The sequence below is a fragment of the Canis lupus genome, chromosome 36, assembly GCF_003254725.2.
Source record: "Canis lupus dingo isolate Sandy chromosome 36, ASM325472v2, whole genome shotgun sequence".
In the NCBI taxonomy this organism is placed as follows: Eukaryota; Metazoa; Chordata; class Mammalia; order Carnivora; family Canidae; genus Canis; species Canis lupus.
Window position 1 is genome coordinate 22,130,054 of NC_064278.1, and position 23,463 is coordinate 22,153,516.

The following is a 23,463-nucleotide window of genomic DNA, read 5'->3' on the forward strand; positions in this document are numbered from 1 at the left end:
AGAACACTTCTGAAAGAAATTGAGGAAGACACAAAGAGATGGAAAAATATTCCATGCTCATGGATTGGCAGAATTAATATTGTGAAAATGTCAATGTTACCCAGGGCAATATACACGTTTAATGCAATCCCTATCAAAATACCATGGACTTTCTTCAGAGAGTTAGAACAAATTATTTTAAGATTTGTGTGGAATCAGAAAAGACCCCGAATAGCCAGGGGAATTTTAAAAAAGAAAACCATATCTGGGGGCATCACAATGCCAGATTTCAGGTTGTACTACAAAGCTGTGGTCATCAAGACAGTGTGGTACTGGCACAAAAACAGACGCATAGATCAGTGGAACAGAATAGAGAATCCAGAAGTGGACCCTGAACTTTATGGGCAACTAATATTCGATAAAGGAGGAAAGACTATCCATTGGAAGAAAGACAGTCTCTTCAATAAATGGTGCTGGGAAAATTGGACATCCACATGCAGAAGAATGAAACTAGACCACTCTCTTTCACCATACACAAAGATAAACTCAAAATGGATGAAAGATCTAAATGTGAGACAAGATTCCATCAAAATCCTAGAGAAGAACACAGGCAACACCCTTTTTGAACTCGGCCATAGTAACTTCTTGCAAGATACATCCACGAAGGCAAAAGAAACAAAAGCAAAAATGAACTATTGGGACTTCATCAAGATAAGAAGCTTTTGCACAGCAAAGGATACAGTCAACAAAACTCAAAGACAACCTACAGAATGGGAGAAGATATTTGCAAATGACATATCAGATAAAGGGCTAGTTTCCAAGATCTATAAAGAACTTTTTAAACTCAACACCAAAGAAACAAACAATCCAATCATGAAATGGGCAAAAGACATGAACAGAAATCTCACAGAAGAAGACATAGACATGGCCAACATGCACATGAGAAAATGCTCTGCATCACTTGCCATCAGGGAAATACAAATCAAAACCACAATGAGATACCACCTCACACCAGTGAGAATGGGAAAAATTAACAAGGCAGGAAACCACAAATGTTGGAGAGGATGTGGAGAAAAGGGAACCCTCCTACACTGTTGGTGGGAATGTGAACTGGTGCAGCCACTGTGGAAAACTGTGTGGAGGTTCCTCAAACAGTTAAAAATATACCTGCCCTACGACCCAGCAATTGCACTGTTGGGGATTTACCCCAAAGATACAAATGCAATGAAACGCTGGGACACCTGCACCCCGATGTTTCTAGCAGCAATGGCCACGATAGCCAAACTGTGGAAGGAGCCTCGGTGTCCAACGAAAGATGAATGGATAAAGAAGATGTGGTTTATGTATACAATGGAATATTACTCAGCTATTAGAAATGACAAATACCCACCATTTGCTTCAACGTGGATGGAACTGGAGGGTATTATGCTGAGTGAAGTAAGTCAGTCAGAGAAGGACAAACATTATATGTTCTCATTCATTTGGGGAATATAAATAATAGTGAAAGGGAAAATAAGGGAAGGGAGAAGAAATGTGTGGGAAATATCAGAAAGGGAGACAGAACATAAAGACTGCTAACTCTGGGAAACGAACTAGGGGTGGTAGAAGGGGAGGAGGGCGGGGGTGGGAGTGAATGGGTGACGGGCACTGGGTGTTATTCTGTATGTTAGTAAATTGAACACCAATAAAAAAAAAAAAAAAAAAAAAAAAAAAAAGAAGGGTGGGTTTCAAGAGTGGAAGAAGAATCATCCAGGGGTGGCAGAGGGCAGCTGGGAGCACAGACCTTTTTGCTTGCTACCGACAGTGATTATATGGTGAAATAAATGACTTGAAGCCCAAGAAGGAAATTGCATCAGACAAAAGCAAAGCATTGTTAAAATGTTAACAGATGTTAAAAATATTGGTGCGGGTGGGAGGTAACATTTTATGTTATTTTGAGTATAGTCGACACACAACGTTCCATTAGTTTCAGGTGTAAACATAGTGATTCAACAACTTTGTACATGATCCCATGTTCACCACAAGAGAAGCTACCATTTGTCCCCATAATTGCTTTTAAAACATCACTGACAAAAAAAAAAAAAAAAAAAAAAAAAAAGGGATCCCTGGGTGGCGCAGCGGTTTGGCGCCTGCCTTTGGCCCAGGGCGCGATCCTGGAGACTCGGGATCGAATCCCACATCGGGCTCCTGGTGCATGGAGCCTGCTTCTCCCTCTGCCTGTGTCTCTGCCTCTCTCTCTCTCTCTCTCTATGTGACTATCATAAATAAATAAAATTAAAAAAAAAAAAATAAATAAAACATCACTGACTGTATTCCCTTTACTGTGCCTTTTATTCCCTGTGACTTTATTCATTCCCTAACTGGAGATCTGTATCTCCCACTAGCTTTCACCCACTTTACCCAACCTCCCGTCCCTCTCCCCTCTAGCAACCATCAGTTTGTTCTCTGTATTTATAGGTCTGATTCTGCTTTTTGTTTGTTTGATTCATTTGGGGTTTGGGTTGTTTTTTTTTTTTTTAAGATCTCAACTTATGAGTGAAATCATATGGAATTTGTCTTTCTCAGTCTGATTTATTTCGCTTAGCACAACACCTTCTAGGTTTATCCATCTTGTCTCAAATGGCACAGTCTCATTCTTTTATTGGCTGAGTAATATTTCATTGTATGTGTGTTTATGTATATATATGTACATATATACATACACACACATATGTATGTTTAGACATCGTAAATGCTTCAGTGAGTCAATCTTTTTAGTTTAATGAAAAATGAAAGAAAAAGATATTAGCCATTCCTTATAATGATTCAAAGTTCACTGAAGCTCAAAGATCATAAAATAAATACTTTTTGGTATATATAATATATATAGACACACATACATACCACATCTTCCTTATCCATTCATCTGTCAGTGGGTGGTTGGGTTACTTCCATATCTTGGCCATTGTAGATAATTCTGCAGTAAACACCAAAGTGCATATATCTTTTCAAATTAGTGTTTCCATAACTTTATTTTAAGACAGTAGTTACTATTTCCCATAGTGCTTATTTTAAGGTAACATTACCTAATAGGCTAAGTTTATGACCAGCTGACTAGATTTTGTTTGTCTTCGTAATTACTCTCACATTTACATATTTTAGAGAATTTTTTACAATACACAAGACTGAGACCACCTGTAGAGACAGTTTCAGAAGTTCTGGGATTAGGCCCAGGGATCTGCATGTTTAAAAGTGGAACCTCTCTTTGGTGCCACAGTTTATTTCTATTTGTATCATTATTGGGTCATTTTCAGTAAATCAGACACTATTTCTCTAAGAATTTAGGGTTTGGAATGCATAGTTACTAGATGATAGAGTCTATTATTAGTATTAGACACAATTAAAATTGTTACAGATCTTCCAGTTTAGACATCGCAAATGCTTCAATGAGTCCATCTTTTTAGTTTAATGACAAATCAGAGAAAAAGTATAAGCCATTCCTTATAATGATTCAAAGTTCGCTGAAGCTCAGAGATCATAAAATAAATAATTTTTAAGGAAAAATTATGAGTAAGTCTTAAGAGGCTTGTAGTTAATCTTCTTGCCAGTTTTGATAAAATATTTATTTAGTGTCATAGTCAATCTTCCACAACAAATAGAAGATTTCGATTACATGAGTATCTAAAGATGTCTCCTATACATTATCACCAGCAATACATTTGAAAAGCAGCCATGGCCCATTCAGTTAATGTTCATCGATGACAAGTGAAAGCAGTCTCCAGCAGTGATTATGTGGGACTCCTGGGACCATGGACTGGTGACCTGACTTCCAAGTTCTGGTGTCAGCAGCATCTGCTGCTTATGCGACTTTCCTTAGAAATGAAAAAGGTGCCTAAAAAAACTAGAAAGCAACAGTGGTCCTCATCAATGTCTATACTTTATGTATGGAGTTTTCATACAATATTTCTTCCTGGACAAACAGGCTGATAAAAATATCCCCCAGCATATACATGAAGTGAATTGGAATACGTCTCTTCCAGTTGAACCTCTGAAGCATCTTCTTCAAATAGCTTTGTTAAATGAAACAACCAGATCACTGCTTTGAAATACAGTGTCTGTCTTCTGAATATGAAACCTGTTTCCATCTTTGAGTTGAGAAAAATAAAGTGTTACTGCAAACAAAAGCGTTCTAGCTTTTAGAGAAAAGAAAATGCAAGTATTCCTGATTTAATACCAAACCTCCGATTTAAGCTTGAGCTGCTTCTAGTTTAGCCTTTTTGGGATTCTACTCATCCCATGGAACCTAACTTTTAGGACTGAGGACCTATGTTAATGGGAAAGAAAAAATAATTACTTGCAAGAACAGGCTGTGACAAGCTTCTGTGATTTAGACGCATTTTGTAAATTGGGTGTCCTGGAAAATCTAAATATTAGACAAAATTCATGAATAAACAGCTAGGACAACACCAGCAACAGCTAATGTCTCGTGGGTTCTCACAGTGGAAGTTTGGAACAATCCTCGCCTCTTTCAAAGACCTAAATGATGGCATAAAGTGGAGCATCTTCCCCACAGCTAATGAGCAGCTAAGACAGGATTTGCTCCATGGAAAGCCTGATTCTAGAGCCCCTGTTCTTGCCCACACCACTATTTGCTTCACTTTAGGGCTTGACAAGCTGAATGTCCAGGAGAAGGGCCTTCTGTACACTTCAAAGCAAACTCTGTAAGGCAGCCGGTGTCAATTATTTTTGAGTTATGTTTTGCCACCTTATTTTTTTCCCTCAGTGATAACGGTGATTTTTTTTTAACACCCTCATTGTCTGGGGGAACAATAGACCAAATGGTACAGAGACCAATTTGTTCATAATTTTTATCATGAAATACTATTATTGAAGGTGAATCAAGTTCTTTGTGCTTTCCTGAATTTTCTGTATTTGCACACCTATTGTCTTTGTAATGAGAAGTTTGGACCCTTTGTTTATATTCATTGAAAACTGTGATTAGCCTTTTCCATGAAATGAAATGAGCAGCCCTGTAGTCGCCACCGTTTGGAGATCACTGTCACTGCTGCTTGGTGTTCGCCGTGGGTATTCAGTCCATGTCAAATGTGCTGAAATTGAGACCACTGGAAAGAAATCTGCCACCTAGCATTCAGGTGCTCATTATCCACGAGGAATTCAGAACTCGACATTATTTGAGAAAGAATCTGGTTGCTGCTTTCGTTGGTATGTTTGCAGAAGCCTCTGGTTCTCTAGGCCTGCTTTATCAGCTTCTCGCTGGAGAAGTTCTCTCTTCTTATTGAGCTGGCTGGTTTGGGATAGCATTTTGATGGCAGCAAATTTGTCTGTCAGACCCAAGATTAACGCTGCCTGTTCAGTTCTTAGGTGTAACACCAAATAGAAAGAGCCACAGTATAATCAGTTAGTGAACCCCAAAGGGCCTCATTCATGGGTCATAGAGGGGACCTGGGAATCTGTCATTTACAGATGCTTCCCCGGGAGACTGTGGCTCACCCAGGTTTGGAAAGCATCACTCTTCACAGAATACGTTTACAGGTGTTTCTCAAGGACTATAAAAACATCATCTCAGAGGACCGTAAATTCTACAAAACTGCTTTGTTTGATTTTCAATTTTGACAGAGAGAAGATGTTACCATCCCTTTGCCCAGTCGCTACTGAAAGTGACTAGGCTATAAGTAAAATACTCTCACAAAGATAGAGGAAAGCCCCACGTAACTTGTATAAAGCACCAGACTTCTTGACCTCAAATCCTGATTAAGAGCTAATTTTGTAATAATAACGATAGCCAGTGTTTATGAGTTTTCAGGGAAATGGACATTCTCATGCACTGCTGCTACACATGTTAACTGATTCTGCTTTTCTGGAGGGAAATGTTGTGATACATATCTAAAATCTCTTAAAAGGTCATCCCCATAAGGACACAGTAACTCAGCTTCTAAGAAACGTATTCCAAGGAAGCACCAAAGATACATGTAAAGATTTCTGTGCAAAGATATTTATCAGAGTATTTTTATGTTATTAAAACATTAGAAACAGCCTACTGTTCAACAAGGAGTTATTTAAATAAATAACCTACCTCGTGGTCCTGCAATGGAATATTGTACTGCTGCTAAAAATGTTTTTGAAGAATGTTCCATGCTGTGGGAAAATCTTACATTGTTAATTGAAGAAAACTGGTTATTAAGTTGAAAATATAGTATAATTCCACTTTTATTTTTAAGAACCACATGTATATAGGGACTCAGGTGGCTCAGTCAGTTAAGCATCTGACTCTGATTTCAGCTCAGGTCGTGATCTTGGAATTGTGGAATTGAGTCCCATGTTGGTCTCTGCACTTAGCGCAGAGTCTGCTTCAAATTCTCTTTCTTCCCGTCCTGCTTCCCCTCCTCCTCATGCCCTCTCTCTCTCTCTCTCTCTCTCTCAAATAAATAAATAAATAAATAAATAAATAAATAAATAAATATTTTAAAAAAGAATGCAGTGTATATATGCATTGAAAAAAAGCTGAAAGCAAATACAGCAAGATATTGAAAGAGTTTGTTGCTGGTGTGGTAGTTTTCATTTCTTTTTTCTTTTCTGATCCATCCATTCCCCCCACCCACCAATGTTTCTGCAATGAATGCTTATTGCTTCTATAGCAAAAAAAATGTATGTCATATTTTTTGACTCATATTTTGTGAGTTAACATGCATATGTATGTAGCTTTAAAATAGTATTGTGAATATAGTAAATATAAATGTTAGCTACTTTATTTTATTTTTTAAAAGATTTTATTTATTCATTCATGAGAGACACACAGAGAGAGAGAGGCAGAGACACAGGTACAGGGAGAAGCAGGCTCCATGCAGGGAGCCTGATGTGGGACTCGATCCCAGTCTCCAGGATCACACCCTGGGCTGCAGGCAGATGTTCAACTGCTGAGCCACCTGGGAGGCCCTGTCAGCTATATTAGTAATGAAATTGTAAGCCTTACCTCCATAAGTAAAAAAAAAAAAACAAAAACAAAAAACAAACAAACAAACAAACTTGAAATTAAATGTGTAGGATATGCCCCATAGGTTTTAAAAACTTGCAGCAAGTTTTTAAAACCTTGCTGCAAATTTTTAAAACCATCTTGAGGTGCTGAGACAGGTGCTGGGCCACCCTTTCTCTACTTTACTACCTGTATTTATCTCATGGCAATTTGTTTGTTCTTTCATTCAGCAAATATTTATGGGTACATATAAGCAAACCATATATATGCTCTGAGTACATAGAGGTGATCAAAACAAATGAACTCCGCCTTAAATACACATACATATAGATACACATAAATAGATCCATATAGGATTTTTTCTTCTTTTTTTTTGTTAGCAAAATCATGTGAGTGATTGTCCTACTGAAAACCCTTGTCTGTTCTGGGTCGTTGAATAGCTGTGTAGAAAATTATAAATTAGGGACTCCTGGGTGGCTCAGGGGTTGAGCATCTACCTTTGGCCCAGGGCGTGATCCTGGAGTCCCCAGATGAATTCCCATGTCGGGCTCCCTGAATGGAGCCTGCTTCTCCCTCTGTGTCTCTGCCTCTCTCTCTCTCTCTCTCTCTGTGTCTCATGAATAAATAAATAAAATCTTTTTTTAAAAGAGAAAAAGAAAATTATAAACTATCTTGACTTTACTGTTCTGATCAAGTCACACTTACCTGCCACCCTGCCTTTTAAATTAACTCTGCATGTTCCAGAGCCTTTGCTCTTGAAGTGACCTAGTATGTTTCCCTGTTATTTGCCATTTGTTTATAATTGCTGCACCAAAGTATGATCAGAGTTGCTGAGGTTTTCAGGGATTTTGTTAATGTGTTCGTGAGTCTTGAGAGTACAGGTAAGAAACAAACCTGCTGGTGGGTTCTGGGTCCAGTACTCCTGGAAGGCAACCATGGGAATTAAAAAGCTGCTTATTCACATGCCTTTTACCACTTCACAGTCAAGATTGCTGAACTACTGTTGGCTGTAAATTGACTACTTGATGGAAAAAAAAATTCCTGATGGTATTTCTTACAATGCAGGGTTTCCAGCCATAGGCCAGTTCAATGTGGGGCCCTAACTATTGGCTCCTAGTAACTTTCATATTTCTGTGCAGGAATCAAGACTGGATGACCGCTGCCTCTCCTTCCCCAGGCATGTCGTGTGGCCTCTTCCCAGCCACTGTTTCTAAAATTTTCCACTTTCAATGTCACACATACCCTGCCCTGCAGTGGGGCGGGGGAGGGGGAGTAAAAAAAATAAATAAAATTTTCCACTTTCATTCATTAGTGGCACTTAAGTGGAGATTTATCATTAATGCAACTCTGCCATCTTTCAGTGAGAGTAAGACAATTATTACTATAAAGAAAGTAGTAGAATTATTGCTTATATAGTCGTGGCCCTCTGGCTTCAGTGATTTTGGTATTTTATGCTATTCCAATAATGATGATCATGATGATGATATTTCTTGAAGGGAGTTATGAAGAAGACAGCAGGCAAGTCCACGTGCCTCTGCTGCCATGCCATTTAGAAGAGTGCAGGGTGGGCAGCCCAGGTGGCTCAGCAGTTTAGCGCTGCCTTTGGCCCAGGTTGTGACCCTGGGGTCCCAGAATCGAGTCCCACGTCGGGCTCCTGCATGGAGCCTGCTTCTCCCTCTGCCTATGTCTTTGCCTCTCTCTCTCTCTCTCTGTGTCTCTCATGAATAAATAAATAAAATCTTTAAAAAAAAGGGGTGCAGGGTCTGCACTCAATCTGTTAGCTTCCTCAGGAAGTCCTAAAGCTCTGGTCACGAGGTGCTGCTGCCTACCGTTACTAGGTTGACCAGATAACATCGTGGTCATGTCGGGCGTGAATTCTTCGCTTCCAGATGTCATGCCCAGCGGGGTGCTTGGACACATCTTTCTATAAAAATACACAGGATTCCTAAAGATTTATTCTTACAGCGTTTACCACTGAGATGTCAGCTACTGTTTATCAGATCCCCAGGTGTGCATGAATTGGGTGCCAGCTCCAGGATGTGCAGGGTCTTCCAAGGGACACGTTACCTTCCCCATTTTACAGCTAGAGGACCCCGAGGTGGGAGAGGGTCATGGTTTGCCCAAGTCACGTGGTAAAGAGCAGCATGAGGGTTGGCATGCTCATCTGCGTGACTGCAAAATTCCTGTTCTTTTCTCGGGTCGGACACTGCATCCCCGAAGGAAAAGCTAGCTGGCTTGCTCTTAGTTCTTGACTCGGAAATGAACCTTAAGGTTGCACCATATTTAGGAGTGCTAGAATCTTTTTTTGTTTTACTCATTCCTGCCTCTCTGCTTCCACAGAAGTTTGGTCGAGGGTGGCTTCTGATGTGGTCAGTTAGTCTCGAGGGAATACGCTACTTGAAATTGCTGTCGTTTTGCCATTTCACATTGGCCTTGCTTTCAGTAGAAGGCTTAGAAGCCTGAGTGCAGAGCAAGATCTCCATTCACGTTCCAAATCCAACACTTACCGACCCCCTGTCATTCATTTAACCCCTCTGTGCCTCTCTCAGTCCCATCAGCGGTAAAATAAATGTCATAGTCATGACTCAGGCTCTTTCTGTGAAAATGGAATGAAATAATCCATGTAAAGCTTAGAGACAGGGATGCAGAGAACCCCAGACACTACCGCTGCCGCCACCACCACCGTTACCATCAGCATTATCACATGAAAGTGACAAGCTTCACTGAAAATAGTGTTGCTGAGTTAAAATTAGATGCCACTGGGATGCCTGGGTGGCTCAACGGTTTAGCGTTTGCCTTTGGCCCAGGGGGTGATCCTGGAGTCCCGGGAGCCTGCTTCTCCCTCTGCATGTGTCTCCGCCTCTCTCTCTGTGTCTCTCATGAATAAATAATTTTAAAAAAATTAGATGTGACTAGGGTCACCTGGGTGGCTCAGTCCATTAAGCATCTGTCCTGGGCTCAGGTCATGATCCCAGGGCCCTGGGCTGGAGCCCCATGTCAGGCTGTCTTAGCGGGGAGTCTGCTTCTCCCTCCTTCTGCCAGCCACTCTGCCTACTTGTGCAAGTTCTCTCTCTCTCTCTCTCTCTCTCTGTCAAATAAATAAGATCTTTAAAATAAATTAATTAATTAAAATTAGATGCAACTAGCAGAGACACAAGCCTGACAGCCAAAAGCCTGAAGAAGGAAATAACTTAGAAGTTATAAAGCTATTTTAGGTATTTTTCTTTGAAAATGTGTGACATAACTCATGAATGTCAAAATAGCTTCAATATGATCAGACGGGCAATTTTAGGGGAGGTAACGTTCAGAGAGCAGTGGGCCAGTTTGCCTTATTACTGCCCTCAATTTGTATGAAAAAGGGGGCCTTTGCAGACATTTGTAGCCATAGCCTGAAACAGTGACAGCAGTTCCTGTATGTCTTGCAAAGGAGAAGAGGGCAAAGAAAGAGCTAACAAACCAGGAGCCCCTTTCAGCGGATCTTGGGCACTCTCATTTTGAGAATCCTATCCCCCTCCGTGGGAGTTGACACTAAATGAACTCTTACCAAATTAAAGAGCTGTAGTGACATGTGTGTCCTAGACTCCTGGCTTTAAGCTAAATATATGTATCAGTTCTCTCTGGGGGATGGGGGGGTGGATGACAGGCAGCAGAGTAGTACTCCCACCTTCTCTGTGTGGTCTAAGTTCCTTAAAAAAAGGGACTTGGAGTTTTTGGGTGTTGAGTTTGGCAAGTTCTTTCTATATCTTGGATACTAGCCCCCTTTATCTGATATGTCACTTGCAAATATCTTCTCCCATTCCGTAGGTTGCCTTTTGGTTCTGTTAAGTGTTTCCTCCACTGTGCAGAAGTGCAAATCCAATTTAAATTTAAAACACAATAACAAGAAACGGACCTGTAATGAAGCTAGGTGACGAAGCTAGGTTTGTCACCGTGACAAATGTACCACTCTAGTGGGGCATACTGATCATGGGGGAGACGCATATGAGGGGGCCAGTGGCCTATGGGAAATCTCTGAACTTTCAGTTTTGCTGTAAACTTAAAACTACTCTTAAAAAAAAAAAAAAGTCTTAGAAAAAAAAACCTCACTGACCTGAAAAGTCGTAATTTTAGGATTTGAAAGGAAACTTGATTCTAAAAGAATAATTAATAGGTTTATGTAATCCTTTATTTAACCTGCTTATATAATACGTATAACACATTGAAAGTATTTGGCATATGTTTTCACATCGCCATGAAAGAATATGAAAATAGCCAGCTAGGGAAGAAAAGTACACAAAAGTAGATAGCACAGGTTATGATCTTCAAGGAAACCTTATGAAATGGGCTCATTCTTGTTACTGACGATGTTGCCACGTTAGTTTAACCAGCCATTAGCTTTAAATCTACTGAACAAGAGCCCTGTGGTTAATTCACTGGATGTGTCACTTTGAAAAGTTAAGTTGTTTAAATGCTTTCACAAGCTCCGACCTCTTGGAGCTGTGAGGTTTTTTTTAAAATCCCAATATGAAGCTAGAAGGCCATTTTATGCCTAATCATGTGTCAATGATTGCTGAGGGACTATTCTCTACAGATTCATCAGAGAGCTCTGGAAACCTCCAGAAATTTTTGACTGGCTGCAGTGCGTGGGGTCTTATGCTAAGGGTGGGTTGGCGGTAGAGGAGGTGGGATACCAAGGTGAAGATGAGCTGATCCCTACCTTCAAGGAGCACCCAGTCTACCTAGAGTCCAAGACTGAGTAGGGTGAAGGCTGAAGACTGTCTTCTTTTTATCTGCCAATATTGAAAATGGAGCATTTAAGTATTTAGATATTTCATTACAAATAATGAATGGGTGCTTCAGTCAGTTAAGCGTCCAGGTCTTGATGTTGGATCAGGTCATGGTGTCAGGGTTGTGAGGTCGAGCCCTGCATTGGGCTCTGAGCTGGGTGTGGAACCTGCTTAAGATTCTCTCTCTGCTCCTGTCCTTTCTTAAAAAAACAAAACAAAACAATCAAAACAAATAATGAATGGTTATGCGTGTGATTATATAACTTCAGGGATTTGCTTTTAGCTTTAAACACCATGAGTGTGAAGGTAGTTCTTAAGGTAGGGGTTTAATTTTTTATTATTGGATAATAAATAGACAGTGATAGGTTCTAATAATATACAAATATAAGACTGCAAGTTTGCATAAGAGCTTTTGGCTTCTTCATTACCATTACAGAGGTGAAATGAAATAGCTTATTTTTTGAAGCTAGTTACATTTATAAGGAGTATCACCCAGTGGTTTTATAAATTACACTTCTTTTATTTTTATTTTTATTATTTTTTATTGAAGTTTGATTTGCCAACATATAGCATAACACCCAGTGCTCATCCCATCAAGTGCCCTCCTCAGTGCCCGTCACCCAGTTACCCCAACCCCCTACCTACCTCCCATTCTGCAACCGTTTGTTCGCTTCCCAGAGTTAGGAGTCTCTCCTGGTTTGTCTCCCTCTCTAATTTATGCTTCTTTAATTTTTAAGTAAAATATATACATACATTTGTGATAATAAAATATTCATTATTTACAATTTCTTCATAAGGTTTTTATGATTATTTGTGACTTAGCAAATCAACATTTGGGTCTTGTATTTTTCACTCAGCTTGAATGTACTATACTGAACCACGTTTGAAATAAATGAACCTCTTTTCTTCTATACTATAAACTGTTTAGTAAAACCAGGTGGAAAATAAAGTAACATTGGGTTTTTTGTCACAGATACTGCAGTAGGTATTTTGTAGATTCTTTCCAGTTTCGTTGCTAACCCTTTAGAGTCACAAAATCTTAGCAACATTTTCATTATTCCCAGGTATCTTTAGAGACAAAACTCATTTTTATCACACCTTCAATATCCTAAATTGATTTTCTAGGTCTCTGGCTTGGTTTGGAAATTAGAGAATTTAGTTTCCTTCCTCTGGCTAAATTCCTGAATTAATCCTTTATTTCCTGCCTACATAGTTACTACGGTCAACTTTCTTCCCAAGTTTTGCTTTTCTTACCACATTTGTTTGTTAGGGTCGGAGCCAGGGAGGTGATGTATATGTGTTCTATTGCCCAGCAACCTGTAAGTATGAGGGTAGAGGAGGGCTCGAGCCAAACATATCTAACTGGACAATTTAGAGTAAGTAAAAGCAATAGCCACACAGAACAGGGTTAAGGCCTCGGTTTTCAAAAATTTGTTCAACCTTATTTGATCCTTGGTTCAAGAGCTACCTTTTCAGAATCATTGCTCCAGAAGCTAGCCGGGTGGAATGATGAGTTGAAAGTTTGACCTTTTCTTTCTTTCTTTCTTTCATATATTTCTATGTTCTTTCTTTCATATATTTCTATGTTGTATTTGAATCTTTCGTAATGAGCATATATTAGTTTTGTCTTATTAAGACATAAGAAAGAAAATGAAATTTGGGAGGGAGGAGACGATTACCTCCCAAAAGAAGGTAATAACGTTTTTGTTTCAACAGCAACAAAATTCTCATTTTTGTTTCTAATTACATGATCTCAGAATAGATCTTAATTTTAAATTTAGCTGCTGTGTTTTGAATAAGATCCTATCCAAAATACCAACATGAACAAATAATGCAAGTCCCGGGTTCTTTGCTCCCTTTTTGTTAAAGATCTGAGCACACCAGTTTTAACCTCCAGTTCTGAGCACACCAGTTTTAACCACCAGTTTTAACCTCATGAGATGCCTTTGCTTTTTTTTTTTTTTTTTTAAGGTAAAATGAAAACAGTGGGTAGAGTCTGACATATTTATTTGATAAAATATCATAGTTATAAGTGGTACAATATAATTCAGATTCCACTGACATTTATTTAGTATCATTATCATATATCTCATTTGATGTTTACATTGAACTTGTAAGGTAGCTCCTACTATTGTCTTCTCTTCCTGGAGACGAGGAAATAGATGCAGAGAGAAATTAAATAATAGCCTCAAACAAGTACTTAGTATGTGTGGGAACCCAAGTTCAATTCTCGTTTCATCTGAATGTAGGCCAGTGGTTTTTCTCATTTTGCTCATTTGTCATCCTTTTCTCACTCAGCAAAACTGATGATTCCTGCCCATCAATAGCAGTGTTCCTCTCTGGGGTGAGAAGGTGGGAGATTTTCCCTGGGGGCCCATCAGAATCTATGTGTGGGATGATACGTGTACTTTGAAAAAGATGCCAGAGATAATTCTACTTCCCTACCACCTGCCCTGATTGACATTCTCTGCATTATCCCACACTGTAATGATGGTTTGATTTCAGTCTATTGACTTTAGAATAGAACTTCTTTCAGCTTTTTTATTTAATAACTCTGCAGAAAGGCTTTTTTCCCCCACAAATTTACCAGGCAATTAGTTTCATGGAATATTTCCGGGTTAGCATATTTCCCTTTCCCCAGAAATAAATCTTGAATTATATGGGGCAAGAAACTCTTTTTTTTTTTTCATTTTTTAAAAAATTTAAATTCAATTAACATATAGGGTATTATTAGTTTCAAAAGTAGAGTTCAGTGATTCATCAGTTGCTTATAACACCCAGTGCTCATTCTATCATGTGCCCTCCTTAATGCCCATCACACAGTGACTATATCCTCCAACCCACCTCCCCTTTAGCAACCCTTAGTTTGTTTCCTATGGTTAAGGTCCCTATGGTTTGCTTCCTCTCTGATTTGGTCTTGTTTTTTTCTTTTTTTTCCTCCCTTCCCTTATGCTCCTCTGTTTTGTTTCTCAAATTCCACATCTGAGTGAAATCATATAATAATTATCTTTCTCTGATTGACTTACTTCGCTTACATAATATCCTCTGGTTCCATCCACATTGTTGCAAATGTAAGACTTCCTTTTTGATGGCTGAGTAATATTCCACTGTATATATGTGTGTGTGTGTGTGTGTCACACACACACACACATCTTCTTTGTCCATTCACTCTCAGTGAACATATGGGCTCTTTCCATAGTTTGGGATTGTGGACATTGCTGCTGTAAACACTGGGGTGCAGGTGCCCCTTCAGACCACTATATTTGTATCCTTGGGGTAAATACCTAGTAGTGCAATTGCTGGGTCATAAAGTAGCTCTATTTTCAACTTTTTGAGGAACCTCCACACTGTTTTCCAGAGTGGCAGTACCAACTTGCATTCCCATCAACAGTATAAAAGGGTTCCCCTTTCTCCAAAGATGCCTTTGCTTTTGGCTGTTGCACAAAAGGCACTGGCACACATAGGAATACTCAGCTACATTTATCATTTTTCTCTGCTAATTCAGGTAAATCTGGTAATTAGAAGAGCAGTCCCAGTTAATGCTTAGATTGTCCTTGAACATTATAGCCATCAGATTAGGGATTCTTACTAATCCCTGCCCAACTTTATGTTTGGCCCCAAAATATCTGTTATTTCTTCCCTTTCCTCACAAACTGGAGAAATGGGAGCAATTCGTAAACTTTTCACCATAATTATTCTCTTCCACATAAATAACTTTAAAAATGCATTTGGATAGGATTGTAAAGATCTGTGGTTGGACCTTTTATTTTCAAGATAAAAGAAATAACCAGAAGCTTAAAACTTATCAAGAAATTAGAATAATTTGGCTCATATCAGTGTGTAATTTTCTTCTTGAAAAAGCAAATATTAAAAAAAGAAATAAAAGAAAATTAAAAAAAAGAAAAAGCAAATATTAATCTAATACTTTTCCAGTGAGATGCCAAAAATAGAGGCCCCAGTAAGTACATGTAATACTGACTTTGTCTATTGAACCAATGAAATGTTCCTAACTAGAGTAAAAATGTTATATTTCATTTTCAGCTTATACCAAAATGTTAACTCCATTGAGTTATTCCTTTGATGTCTTTCAAGTTTATTCCCCCATAGAAATACTTGACTTTTTTCCAAATATACAAATAATAGGTTTTTATTGCACTAAAAAATAAGAAAGATATTAAGAAAAATTTTAAAAAACCAATAATGCTATCTCTTTTGTATAGCTGCTATTAATATGATGGAATATATTTTGATGATTTGTATAGCATCATCATATTTTGCATACTCTTTGTAGCCTGATTTTTTTCAGTTGTCAGAACATCATTTGGGTATTTTTCCCATATCAATAAATAGGGATCCTTATTGTCATTTCAAATCACTGCATGCAGTCCCCTTATAAGTCATATGTATTATATATTTTTTTACTATAATAAAATAATGCTTTAGTAAACTATCTGTCCTTACATCTTTATGTGCCAATCTGACTTCCTTAGGGTAAAGATTTAGCTGTGGGATTGCTGGATCAATGAGGCATGTTCTTTTTGTAATGATTTCATAATAAAATGGCTCCTCTTTAGAAAGATTATACGATTTATACTCCCCTATCCCCAGCTGTGATCCATTCTTGAATCTGATGGTTATTTTGCTTTTATTATTTTGAATACTTCTGAGGTTGAGGTTGAACATATTTTCAAGCATTCTGCATGAGTTGCCTGTTCATGTACTTTGCCCATTTTTCTGTTGGAATGTTATCTTACTGACCTGTGAGTGCTTTTTATAGTCTGCAAGACAGCTGCTCTTTATCGTACTTGAGGTGTTGTTTTCTTCTCTGTGCATTTAAAAATTATTATAAGATATTACAATTATAAATTATTTCCTAAGGATTTTAAGAAACTCCAGAGGCTTAAGCGGTATTGATGCTCTGGGCTTTTTTTTTTTTTTTTTTTTAAGATTTTATTTATTTAATCATGAGAGAGAGAGAGACACACACACACACACACACACAGAGAGACACAGGCAGAGGGAGAAACAGGCTCCATGCAGGGATCCTGACATGGGACTCGATCCCGGGTACCCAGGATCACCCGGCTGAAGGCGGAGTTAAACCACTGAGCCACTGGGGCTGCCCATCTGGGCTTTTTTTGATACAGACCTCCCTTCTTGTCTGCTGCCCTTGGAGAGGTAAGCAAATATTTTTATATAAGGCTGATTGTCTCAGTGGTAGATGTGCATTCTCATAAATTTATAAATATGTGGAGACTGCTCTGTGGGTTTCTAAATCCGTGTGATCTCTGACCTTTTCTTGGAGCCTGAAACCAGCACTGTAGCAGCAGCTGAGCAGCATGTGTGTAAGACGGAAACACCAAATCCTGGGCTGACAGTTTTCTGACTGTTAACCGCTGCCCCGGGTCTCCTGGAACCTGCCATTGTCAACATGGTTTACTGTTCTTACTGTGATCCATGTGATCTCTCATCCCCCATCCCCCCCCATGTCCATCCACATGAAAAATGGGTTATCTAATCCTGGGCTGTATTTCCACTTCTTTTCAGAGTATCCACGTACTGGAGAGGACTGCTTCCTCCAGCACCGAGCCCTCTGTCAGTCGGCAGTTGCTAGAACCAGAGCCGGTCCCCCTCTCCAAGGTCAGTGACAAAACGTGGTGCTTTCCCAGATGGCCTCTTGCCTGCTCTGGGGCCAGCAGAACTGTCAACGGTTCCCACACCTGACTCCTCTCGGGTAGCTGGGATTCCTCTTGTAGGGCTGACTGCCACATTGTTCTGCCTCTGGTGTGTAGGTTTTCTCTGCCCTGTATAAGGAAGGATCAAATGAAAGTATATTTTGCTGGGAGTTCCAGGGCTACAAAGATCCAAAATACTCTTTATTTGCAAGGAAGAGAAACTATTGTCATTCTGTTGGAGACATGAGCAAATATTTCTACATCAAGCTAATAGAAAAAAAAAAATCACTAGATCCAGCAAAAAAAAAATCATAATGCTAACAATAGGAACAGCTACCATGATTGCCTGTGCACTGCGTTCCAGGCACTGTGCCAGGTCCTTAAATACGTTAGCGCATTGGACATAACCTTTGCAAACAGCTCCCTGCAGTGTAGGTGTCTATTGCATTTACAAATATGGAAACTGAGAATTAATAATTTGCTCAAAGTCTGAAAAAGTCGCTACATAGCAGGGCAGGGGTTCAGACTTAAACTGCTTCAGGTGCACCCCACCTACCAGTCACATAGCACCTGCCTGGTGGGGGCGGGGTGGGGGGGAGCTGTCGGACATTCAGAGTTCCAGTCCTCTCCTTCCACTGGCCTTCCTTGCCATGAGCTCTGAGGAGGACACTGCAGACTTTGATTAGAACCTCTTCTGTTTAATGGAAGCCAGCATTCCCTGCCTTCAGCCTTCTCTTTCTTGGACTGGGGAAACATTTAACTTCATTTATGTCTAAAATGCAAAAATCATAAAAGTTGAAGAGACGCCATCTTACTCATCCCTACCCCTTGGTCATCTCCCTGCCCTTTTTTCAGTGGGCTGCCTCTCCTATGGAGAAACTCAGAAAATAGAGTGCATGGGGATTTGGAATTCAAATATAGACATAGCACTTTATTTCCCCCCAAAGACTTTGAAATATGTATAACTGATCCTTCCCTTTGCTACTCCTGTATTAAACAGAATCCTAGGGACACACTTTATGATATGGAATATATATGCTTGTATTCTTTATATTTGGAAGGTACTACAAGCTATAAAGTTTGTGTTGTTGCGCAAGAAGAGTAGACTGCAAAACTAAGGAAAGGGAATTATCAGACTCAAAAAATAGAAAGAGGAAATGCTCTGCATTCTATTTGAATGGCAAACAGAGAATGCCTACTTGGAAAATGCAACTGGCAATCTCTTTGAAAACATCCGTTCTCTCTTACAGGCAACTACTGGAGAGAGAGAATAAATACATCCTGGGGCAGTGGGAAAGGCAGCTGACATTTCTTGAGCATCTGCTTTGTCCCAGGCATGGGATGAGCACATATATTCTCTACATAATCAGCTACTCGATGAAGCGACTACTGATGTTCTTGTTTTAACCGAGCCTGGGAGCAGAAGTAAGGTAGTTGTCCAGAGTCAGGGACCAGGAGGTGTGTGTGAGAGACCAGGACGGTGAGAGAGACACAGTGAAAGGAGGCCTCCAAGACTGACCCCCAGAAACGGAGAGGAGACTTGCTGGTATTAGAAGCACACATCAGGAGAACATCCTGGTAGGCAAACAGGGGAGGCCCCAGAGGGCTGGCGCCCCTGCAGAGGGCACGGAAGCTCCACGCCTGGTGCAGTGCCCATAGCTCGGTCTCTGCCTCTCTCCCACCTGGCTGTTCCCAAGTTATAGCCTTATATGGTAAACTGGCCATCTAATAAGGAAAATAATAGTAGTAGTAATAGTAGTAGTAGTAGTAGTAATAGTAATAATAATAATAATAATAATAATAATAATAATAATAATAGAGGAGGAGATTCCTGCCCAGGCACAAAGGCCCCCGGCCTCCTCACCCTCAGCAAACAGCAGGTGTCCGTAGAAGGCGGGAGCTCCCACAGTGCTCTCTGCGGCCGGATCCGGGCATCTGGGGGGGCGCCTACACCATCCCCTTCCCATGACTCCTCCTTGCTGTTGCCCACTTGTATCTCGCTATAGCACTACTATTCTTGTCATTGTGGTTTGTGTATTAATAGAGACCACATCTCTCAGGGTCTGGTGAAATCAGGGCACCCCATGCATTCCAGAAGCCACAGCATCTCACCGTCTCTCAGTTCCTTGGAGAGAAGATGGACCTCGTGGGCACCGGTTGGCAGTGGCGGAACCCAGAAGTACCCACTGTCCCAGCTCAGGATTTACTGAAACTCTCTGTTTGGGGTTTTCACCTCCTACAGCCTGTTCACCTACTACCCCAGCCCCCGCCCCCAGCATTCATGCATCGCCAGTGTAGCCTTGAGAAAGGAAATGTCTCCAACGAACAGACTGGAGCTGTTATCACATTACGCTCTGGTTTCACTTGTTATTACTATTAGATTAAAAGTGTATTTAAAATTTCTATAATACTGAAAGTGTGTAAATCTGACTCAAGGCAAGTCCCGATAGGATATTAGGGCTTTTGACTCTGTTTCCATTATAAGTAATCCTGTGAAAATTGGAGACTTTAAAAAGAGAAAATTGGTATCAGTTGAAATTACAAAAATATTCTTCAGTTTTCAGAAAGCGGTATTAACTCTGTTAAGCAGACCCAGTCTAAGCATAGAGGTGGGTTGTATAAAGTACTGAGACGGGCTCTTTTCATTTCTCACACAACTTGTTTGCCCTGTATTTACTTTGTTGCCTCTGTGTCAGTTTGACAGCTTATTTAACTGTAAGAAATGTATTAAGATTCTTTTAAATTTCTTTTGGGTGGGGCAGCCCGGGTGGCTCAGCGGTTTAGCGCCGCCTTCAGCCCAGGGCGTGATCCTGGGGCCCCGGGATCGAGTCCCACGTCAGGCTCCCTGCATGAGGCCTGCTTCTCCCTCTGCCCGTGTCTCTGCCTCTCTCTCTCTCTCTCTCCTCTGTGTCTCTCGTGAATAAATAAAATCTTTAAAAAAAAATTTCTTTGGGGTTTACTAACATTGGATCAGAACAAATGGAGTTACTTATGTGTAAGAAATACCTTTTAATTTTGTCCCTTTTCTATCTTGCCCCCTTTTTCTCCCCCTTCTCTAGAGTTAAACAAGAAAAAAAACTACCATGTTAGAAATCAGTAGCCATAGCACCACAGGAATAAGCTGGTATTCTAGTCTGAGTAATTAGGAAAAAATCCAAAAAGGACTGTTCTTATTATTTAATGTTTCCATTTCTATGAGTTATCCAGAGTCATCTTCATGATACATATATATGTACACCACTCGCATATATATATATACATACCACATCGTAGATGTACACACACATATTGTATACACACACACACCATATATACACACACATCACATAGATACACACACAATAAATCAAAGATGAACACTAGCTTTCAAATAAGATCTAGCTGAAAATGAAAATGTTATTCTAGAGATGTTATCCATGGATAGGGCTACTAAAAATAGAAATGTCATTAAATACAGCTGCTATCTAAGAACAGAGCAAGCTCTAATGAGTATATTTACACATATATGGAGAGTTCTTTAGGTATTTGATTGTATCAAATTTTTAAAAAGATTTCAGTATAGAAATCCATTTTTAGTTGACCATAAAGTTGAGGGTCCACTTCTGGGTTCTCTATTCTGTTCCATTGATCTATGTGTCTGTTTTTGTGCCAGTTCCACACTGTCTTGATGACCACAGCTTTGTAGTACAACCTGAAATCTGGCATTGTGATGCCACCAGATATGGTTTCTTTTTTAAAATTCCCCTGGCTATTCGGGGTCTTTTCTGATTCCACACAAATCTTAAAATAATTTGTTCTAACTCTCTGAAGAAAGTCCATGGTATTTTGATAGGGATTGCGTTAAACGTGTATATTGCCCTGGGTAACATTGACATTTTCACAATATTATTCTGCCAATCCATGAGCATGGAATATTTTTCCATCTCTTTGTGTCTTCCTCAATTTCTTTCAGAAGTGTTCTATAGTTTTTAGGGTATAGATCCTTTAACCTCTTTGGTTAGGTTTATTCCTAGGTATCTTACGCTTTTGGGTGCAATTGTAAATGGGATTGACTCCTTAATTTCTCTTTCTTCAGTCTCATTGTTAGTGTATAGAAATGCCACTGACTTCTGGGCATTGATTTTGTATCCTGCCACGCTACCAAATTGCTGTATGAGTTCTAGCAATCTTGGGGTGGAGGCTTTTGGGTTTTCTATGTAGAGTATCATGTCATCGGCGAAGAGGGAGAGTTTGACTTCTTTGCCAATTTGAATGCCTTTAATGTCTTTTTGTTGTCTGATTGCTGAGGCTAGGACTTCCAGTACTATGTTGAATAGCAGTGGTGAGAGTGGACATCCCTGTCTTGTTCCTGATCTTAGGGTAAAGGCTCCCAGTGCTTCCCCATTGAGAATGATATTTGCTGTGGGCTTTTCGTAGATGGCTTTTAAGATGTTGAGGAATGTTCCCTCTATCCCTACACTCTGAAGAGTTTTGATCAGGAATGGATGCTGTATTTTGTCAAATGCTTTCTCTGCATCTAATGAGAGGATCATATGGTTCTTGGTTTTTCTCTTGCTGATATGATGACGGGCACTGAGGGGGGCACTTGACAGGATGAGCACTGGGTGTTATTCTGTATGTTGGTAAATTGAACCCAATAAAAAATAAATTTATTATTAAAAAAAAGAAATCCATTTTTATGAAAAATTTACCTACTTTTCAGGTGATAGTAGAACCTAGTGTTTTCTTTGATTATCCTAACATAATTCAGAAGCAATGCTTACTTGTTGAATTGCAGTTCACCATTTTTTTTAAAAAAAGATTTTATTTATTTATTCATGAGAGACAGAGAGAGAGAGAAAGAGGCAGAGACACAGGCAGAGGGAGAAGTAGGCTCCATGCAGGGAGCCTGACGTGGGACTCGATCCCGGGTCTCCAGGATCACGCCTGGGCTGAAGGCGGCGCTCAACCATTGAGCCACCCATGCTGCCCTGGGCTGCCCTTTTTGAAAAAAGATTTATTTATTGATTGATGAGAGAGGAGAGAGGCAGAGACACAGGCAGAGGGAGAAGCAGACCCCCTGCAGGAGCCCGATGCAGGACTCGATCCCACGACCCCAGGATCATGACCTAAGCTAAAAGCAGACACTCAACCACTGAGCCACCCAGGTGTCCCCACAGTTCAGTATTTTAAAATGGGAATACTAGAGCACACCACTTTGTGCTCCTGACAAGAATGCCATTTGCTTTGCATTGTCCAAAAAAACATGATATACAGCCTGAAATTGTCTTATCAGAAACATTTTTTTTTAATTACTGTATCTAGGGGCACCTGAGTGGCTCAGTCAGGTAAGCATCTAACTCTTGATTTTGGCTCAGGTCACAACCTCAGGGTTGTAAGATTGAGCCCCATGTTGGGCTCTATGTGGGGCATGGAGCCTGCTTGCAATTCTTTCTCTCCCTTTCCCTTTGCCTCTCCCCCTGCTCTTCATGTCTCTCTCTCTCTTCTCTCTCTGTCTCTCTTTCTCTCGTGCGTGCTCACGTATGCTCTTCTAAAAAAAATTAGTGTATCTAATTAACAGTTTTGACCAGCTTAGTCAATACAGTTTCTGACAGTATTATCTTCAAATATAAAATCACTTCTTGGGCTGTTTGTAAGGGGAACATTTAGAGATATTGCAAAGGGTCCTTAATGTCGTTAAGTGAATACCAGTAGGTACGTTTCTGTAAATAGTTCATTCACTGGGGACCCCTCAGGGATGACCAAGTTGATAAAGAAATGACACTGTTCTCAGATCAGTTTTCCTTGTCCGATGGGGGGAACATTTAGAGTTGGATTTGGGAGGACAGGGGCACGATGTTGGCTTAGAGGGCTTTCCATTAAGCCACGAGTATCTCCTAGGCTTAGTATTCTTGAATGAAGCGGTGTTCGGTTGCATCTCCCAGAAATATAATTTACAGTGAAAAAACACACCCCCATTTATATATACTTGGACTTAACCATAGATGTGACTTGGTCATAGGGCAAGCAACTTGTGGGATGGAAGGAGGGAAAGAGGAGAGGGGGGACGGAGGGTAAATACGTTTGCCTCTCC

General features: G+C 40.0%; 1 protein-coding gene across 15 annotated transcripts in view; it reads left to right on the forward strand.

Moving 5' to 3' along the window:
• OSBPL6 (oxysterol binding protein like 6) overlaps positions 1-23,463 on the forward strand; it is a 213,888-nt gene that overhangs the window by 127,397 nt on the left and 63,028 nt on the right. For all 15 annotated transcript variants that reach the window (XR_004803135.2, XM_049106180.1, XM_035696195.2 and 12 more), the window contains one exon: positions 17,263-17,355. Coding sequence is in view for 14 of the 15 variants with exons in the window: in XM_049106180.1 (XP_048962137.1) it covers positions 17,263-17,355 (93 nt within the window). In the remaining variant the exon portion in view is untranslated. The remainder of the gene's footprint in view (positions 1-17,262; positions 17,356-23,463) is intronic.